The sequence below is a fragment of the Microtus ochrogaster genome, chromosome 8 (genome assembly GCF_000317375.1).
Source record: "Microtus ochrogaster isolate Prairie Vole_2 chromosome 8, MicOch1.0, whole genome shotgun sequence".
In the NCBI taxonomy this organism is placed as follows: domain Eukaryota; kingdom Metazoa; phylum Chordata; class Mammalia; order Rodentia; family Cricetidae; genus Microtus; species Microtus ochrogaster.
In genome coordinates, this window is record NC_022015.1 from 10497291 (window position 1) to 10504214 (window position 6924).

General features: G+C 45.0%; 1 protein-coding gene across 2 annotated transcripts in view; it reads left to right on the forward strand.

Moving 5' to 3' along the window:
* Positions 1-6924, forward strand: part of Tmc5 (transmembrane channel like 5) — a 55724-nt gene that overhangs the window by 41647 nt on the left and 7153 nt on the right. For both annotated transcript variants that reach the window (XM_026781474.1, XM_005351054.3), the window contains 3 exons: positions 3328-3403; positions 3593-3726; positions 6178-6351. In XM_026781474.1, the coding sequence (XP_026637275.1) occupies positions 3328-3403; positions 3593-3726; positions 6178-6351 (384 nt within the window). The remainder of the gene's footprint in view (positions 1-3327; positions 3404-3592; positions 3727-6177; positions 6352-6924) is intronic.

Sequence of the window (6924 nt, forward strand, 5' to 3'; positions counted from 1 at the left end):
GAGTTCAATTCCCAGCAACCACATGGTGGCTCACAACTATCTGTAGTGAGACCTGGCGCCCTCTTCTGATGTGTGGGCATACATGGAGGCAGAATGTTGGGTACATAATAAATTTTTAAAAAATGATGCAAGAATGTGTTTGGTCCTGGTTTGCTCGCTGGCTGATGCATAGTTAGCTTTCTTTTTGATTTTTATTTTGTTTTTGAGATTATAATTTACATTTCCCCCTTTCCTTCCCTCCCTCCAGATCCTCTCATATGCTCTTCCCTGCTTGCCTTCAAATGTATAGCCTCTTGTTTCACTAACTGTTATTGCATGCATACATGTATGTACTACCTGTGCTTATGTTTTCAGGGCTGGCCATTTGTCACTGGACAACCAATTAGTTTGTTCTTCCCTGGGAAAGGCCACCTCTCCTGCTCCCAGATTTCCTCAGGTGCTTATAGTTCTTTGTGTAGGATTGAGGCCTGGTGGACTTTTCTCTGTCCACTTTGGCATGTCCAATTCATTGGCGTCATCTTCGTTCAACTCACATTTCAGTGGTCATATTGGTGAGACCTACAGTGTAGCTTCTGTTATCACCAGGAGGTACAATATCACGGCAAATTCCCTGATCCTCAGGCTGTGATAATCTTTCTGCCCCCTCTTTTGCAGCATATCCTGAGCCTTAGGTGTGGAAGGTTCTGTAGATGTATCCATTGGGACTGGGCTCCACACCTCTGCAATTGGATTGATTGTGGTGGTTTTCTGTCGTGGACTCTGTTACAAAGAGAAGTTTCTTTGATGAAGGGTGAAGACTATACTTAATAATGGGTTTAAGGGCAGATGTTTATAGATTGTTGTAAGGGATTATCATAGCTGACTTTCTTATGCAGTCCAAGACCACCTGTCCAGGGATGGTACTGCCTACAATGGGCTGGGCCCTACTGCATCAATTACCAAATCAAGACAATCCCACGCAGGTATGCCCCCAGGACAAACTGCTCAAGCTAATTCTTTGAGGCTTCTCCTCTCAGATGACTCCAGGCTGGGTCAAGGTGACCATGAAAGCTCCTCATGGTGTATTCTTCAAAAGAAAGTGCCCCACAAATGTTACCATGGCAAAACCAGGAGCATCTAAAAGTTGGCATGAAGTTGGCATCGTTGTTCAAAAAGCAAGGGTAGATGTCTTGACAAGAGAATTAATGTGTGTATTCAACATATTAATCACCCTGAAAGCAGAAAGAATTTCCCGAGAGGGCTGGAGAGATGGCTCAGTGGTTAAGAGCACTACTTGCTCTTCCAAAGGTCCTGAGTTCAATTCCCAGGAACCACATGGTGGCTCACAACCATCTGTAATAAGATCTGGTGCCCTCTTCTGGCCTGCAGGCATACATGCAGACAGAATACTGAGAATACTGTATACATAAAAAATAAATAAATCTTTAAAAAAAAGAATTTCCTGAGATGGTCAAAGAAAAATGTAAGAAAAAGAAAGAAAGAACTCAAAAAGGAGAACCTAAGTTCACGTGAGGTGGCCGCCTACTTCGTCAGAAACGGGAGAGATGGGGAAACAGACTGTACTGCTGGGCCTTATGTCTATCTGTTCCTGGAATAACCGATGTTTAAAACAAAACAACAACAAAACACAAAAACTCTATTGAAAAAATAATAATGGTAGTAAATTACCAATTTGGGTAAAACTAACTAACTAACTAACTAACTATATATATCCACTTAAGGAGTTTATCTTGGCCCAGCCTTCAAATCTTAGGCCTGGTCTCCCCTACTGCCAACCATTTAAAGACATCCCAAAAGCAAATATCCAAGAGTGGCAAGCAAGGAACAATGTATTAGAAAATAGCCAGATGAGAGGTCTTGCCTTGAACAAAAGGTAGCTGTCTGAGGACAATGCCTGAAGTTGTCCTCTGACTGCTACATACGTGCCCTGTATCCATACACACAGCCATCCCCAACAAATGCACAAACACATAAGCTTGCACATACAGCCATGTGTGTATGTGCTCACATACACACATGCACACACACTCATCATTCTGATTTATTTATTTATTTTTCGAGACAGTATCTTACTTCGTATCCCTGGTAGCTATGTGTGCCTAATATTTGGGACATGCTAGATTAGAGCCTCTGATGGTTTAGTGGCTCTGTGGTAGCATAGGTTTCTCTCTCTCTCTCTCTCTCTCTCTCTCTCTCTCTCTCTCTCTGCAAAGTCTTCCCAGATCTGAGGAGGAAGCAGCCATGGCAGGAATTCTCTGGGAAATCCCTCATATCTCCCATCAGGTAGTGATGGCACATGCCTTTAATCACAGCACTTGAGAGGCAAAGGCAGGTGGATCTCTGTGAGTTCAAGGCCAGCCTGGTCTATAGAGTGAATTCCAGGACAGCCAGGGATACACAGAAACCCTGTCTTGAAAAACTGAAAGAAAGAAAGGAAGGAAGAAGGAAGGAAGGAAGGAAGGAAGGAAGGAAGGAAGGAAGGAAGGAAGGAAGGAAAGAAGGAAGGAAGGGGAAGAGGAAGAGGAAGAGAAAGAAATCCCCCTCTTCAATGATCTCTTATGACACTACACATCTAAAGGAACCCTTTACCATAACGAAATATCACAGTCACAGTGTTATCAAGCTGATTCCTTCCAAAGCCCACAAGGTAAGGATTTGTCCTAGGCTTCTCTTCCTGGTTTTGAGCTGACCTTATCTTCCATGTGTCTTCACAAAGTTTTCCTTCTGTTTGTGTCCTACTCACTTCTTTTAAGGACATCACCCATACTGAATTAGAGCCTGTCGTAGTGACCATGAGCCTACCCCATTGTAGTAGAAGGCTGCTTGTTCATTTCCTGACTGCCCAGACTCCCGAAATAACCATACAGAAACTGTATTAATTAAATCACTGCTTGACCTATTAGCTCTAACTTCTTATTGGCTAGCTTTTACATCTTAATTTAACCCATTTCCATTATTTTATATTTTACCACAAGACTCGTGGCCTATTGGCAAGGTTCCAACATGTCTGTCTCAGCTCCATGGCTTCTCCTGGACTTTGCCTGCTTTCTCCCCGCCTAACTCTATTCTACCCTATCACGGGCTTGAGATAGTTTATTAGCCAATGGTATTCACAGCATACAGAGGAGAAACCCACATCAACCCATTCTAACTTAATCACTGTTTTAACAACTCTACCTCTATCCAGTTATGTTTTGAGGTACTGTTGTGTGTGTGTGTGTGTGTGTGTGTGTGTGTGTGTGTGTGTGTGTGTAATTCTCTCCCTTGCCTCCACCCCCTGTGTGCCTTGTGTTTCCCTGGTCTCTGACACTCCTGTTTTCCTCACAGGCTTGGAATTTTCTTCTGCCCACTGCTGCCGTTTATCCAAATGATCACTCTCATCATCATGTTCTATGTCAAAAATGTGAGTTGGACCCAAGGGCAGCCAATTACTTTCCTTTGGTAACGTATGACCTGGTGGGGATCTGAGCTGGAAAGGGGGTATGGGGAGGGGTCAGGAAGCTGTAAGTCAGTGGCTGGAGCACTGGCACTTGGTAGGGTGCTGAGGAATGCTCCTCAGCCACAGGTGGAAGGGTTCCACTTCTTCCCTCAGGTCAGCTTGATGATGAACTTCCAACCTCCAAGCAAGGCCTGGCGGGCCTCACAGATGATAACGTTCTTCATCTTCTTGCTCTTCTTCCCTTCCTTCACGGGAGTGCTGTGCACCCTGGCCATCACCATCTGGAGGTAGGGGACTGTGGCTTTAGTGAAGATTTAGTGATGGGGTAAATAGATGTCTATTTGTTTTGTTGTTTTTTTTTTTGTTTTGGTGTTTTTTTTTTCCTTGAGACAGGATTTCTCCGCGTAGCCCTGGCTGTCCTAGAACTAGCTCTTGTAGACCAGGCTGGCCTCGAACTCACAGAGATCTGCCTGCTTCTGCCTCCCGAGTGCTGGATTAAAGGTGTGTGCCACCACCGCTTATTTTTAAATGCTGATTTTATTCTCCAGATATGGAGACAGTTGCCATTGAAATCATAGTTTGTTACTCACACTTCCCAAGAAAGAAAGACTCCCCATGCCATGCAAGGCCACATGAGGAAAAGTCAGAGGTGATCAGGAGGAAGGTAGAATGAGGGACCAAAGCCTTCACTGTCATTTTCAGGGTAAAGAACAAATGAAGCAGAGTAACCAGGCTAGAGTTGGTCACTTTGAGTCTTTACAGAAGGTTCTGCAGTCTTGGGGGCTAGTATAAGTTGTTGAGACCATGACCTTGGGGTAACTAGGGCCAGGACATGCTCCAACTGTGAAAACCTGTTAAAAGAGGTGGATGTATGTCAGGCATAAGTGGTTATCTTCATATGAAGTCATGCTTTCTAGGCGATTCCTGGGAAAGGAGGTCTCCCCAGAGTCAATAAAACTCTCAGATGACAAACATCAGAGTAAAACCTGTGCTTAATACAGAGCTCAGCCCATGTTCCTAGGGTAGCCAGCAAATACAAGAAGCAAGGGACAGGATAAATCCTACCCTGGATTTATTCTACACATCCTACACCATAGTTGAGAGCCATTTCCCAATTTCTGCCAAGTGGCTTCCCAGTCTGGGAGAGACCACTTCTTCCGCACTGAAAAAGAAACTTGACTAAAGGGAACCAGAGGCCTGCTCTGGACTGGCTTCTCCTCCTTTGGCTCCACCTCACTGCAGCCCTGAAGCTTCTGCTCCATGTCTAGGCCCCAGAGGTCCCTTTCTCTTATGGTCAGGGTTCCCTCTCTGAAGGGGGTCTCTCCATTCCCTTTGAGTCTCAGTTCCAAGGTCAGCTCTAGACCTGAGTATCCCAGTCACCCCTGGCTGCAGGCCCCTTACCCCTTTTCTTTCTCAGACCACGTTCCACCCATCATTCCATGGCTCACAGTTTATATGTAAGAGCTTTCTTCCATGTATGTATGTATGTGTATCATGTGTTTTCCTGGTACCTACAGAGAACAAAAGAGAAGAACATCAGATTGCCCGGAACTGTTATAGATGGTGTGAGCCACTATGTGGGTGTTGGGGACTGAACCCGGCTCCCCTTATAAGAATAGGAAGTGCTCTGAACCTCTGGGCCATGCCTCCTGCCCAATCTTTGCTTCTTTTGTCATATCTACTCCCCATCTTCTCTCTTCCTAATCTTCCAGTTTCTATTCATTTGTAACAGCTGACAGCACATGTAGACGGAAGTTTCTGTCCCACTCGGTCCAGCAGCCATTCAGCCCCAAAGAAACACACAGAGGATTATATTAAATAAACTTATGGCCTATTAGCTCAGGCTTATTATTAACTAGCTCTTACAACTTAAATTAATCCATAACTCTTGTCTGTGTTTAGCCACATGGTTTGGTATATTTTCTCAGTAAAGCATTTTCATCTGGCTTGCTCTGTTTCTGGCTGGTGACTGACTCTCTGACTTTCCTCCTCCCAGAATTCTCTTAGTCTGGTCACTCCACCTATACTTCCTGCCTGGCTACTGGCCAATCAGCATTTTACTAAACAAATACAAGTGACAAATCTTTACAGTGTACAAGAGCATTCTCCCACAGCAAGCACATGCTCACAGTATCACACCTGGCTTCCATAGCTAACAAGCCTCCCACTCAGTGGGTCACATTCCCAAGAAAGACTTTCTGATCACCCCAAAGATATTACTAGATTGTTACCTGGATTCTGGATTGGCCACTGGAGCAGGTGATAGCACTCTAAGTGCTGGTCCTTAGACAGTAGGTGACACCAGGCAAGATTGAGTGGGAGCTTGATGATGTAATCACAAAACAATCCCACACCAGTTCAGAATTATGAATAATAAAAGGGTTATTTATGTAAGGGGAAAACTTACTGTTTTCCTCTAGATAACAGTCCTCTGTGTGAGCAGGAGCAGAGTCTAGCAGCTGGAAGCAGGAGCCAGAAGCAAGAGAGTGGGCACACATTTACAGCTGTTTTTACAGTATAAGAGACCACGCCCAAGTGGGCTGGTGTCTTAAAGGCTATTGGCTGAAGGAGCAGAATGTGCTCACACAGCAGGAGCTCTTCCCTCGAAGTGGAGTGTGGGGAGAGCAGGCAAGATTTTCTGTCTCTAGAGTCTGGATCCACATGGGATCCCTTGATTCTGGAATGCCTACTACCCCTGAGTCTCAGGCAGCAGATGGCTTTCTGCTTCTTGTTTTCAGACTGAAACCTTCCGCAGACTGTGGTCCCTTCCGAGGTCTGCCTTCCTTCATTCAGTCCGTCTACAGCTGGATCGATACCCTACACCAAAAGTCTGGCTACCAGTGGGTCGGCTGGATCTACCACAACCTTATCGGAAGTGTGCACTTCTTTTTCATCCTCACCCTCATCGTGCTGTAAGTGGGGATCCTCGGGAAACTAGAGGAGGAGAAGCTAAATGTTCCTAGGGACCCTCTCATCGAGATGAGAATGGTTCCAGGGATGTTCCTTTGGGAAATAAGGCAAGGAGTATAGGGCAGTGAGCATAGGATGGTCTCCACTCCACCCCGAAGAGATAGTTTTCTGTAAAATGTTGTCTGATGTTTTCACATCTAAGTTTTTTTAATGCTTTACAAAGAAAGTATACTTGTTTTCTTCCTTTTTGCTGGGGATATAGCTCAGTGGTAGAGCACTAGCCTAGCATGTGTAAGACCCAGAGGTTAATCCTTAGTACTGGAAAACAAGGAGAACATTAAAATTTTCCAAAAGAATGAAAATATGGGGTTGGAGAGATGGCTCAGCGGTTAGAAGCACTGGCTGTCTTTCCAGAGGTTCTGAGTTCAATTTCCACAACCACATGGTGGCAAAGAACCATCTGGGGCTGGAGAAATGGCTCAGTGGTTAAGAGCACTGCTTGCTCTTCCAAAGGTCCTGAGTTCAATTCCCAGGACCACATGGTGGCTCACAACCATCTGTAATGAGATCTGGTG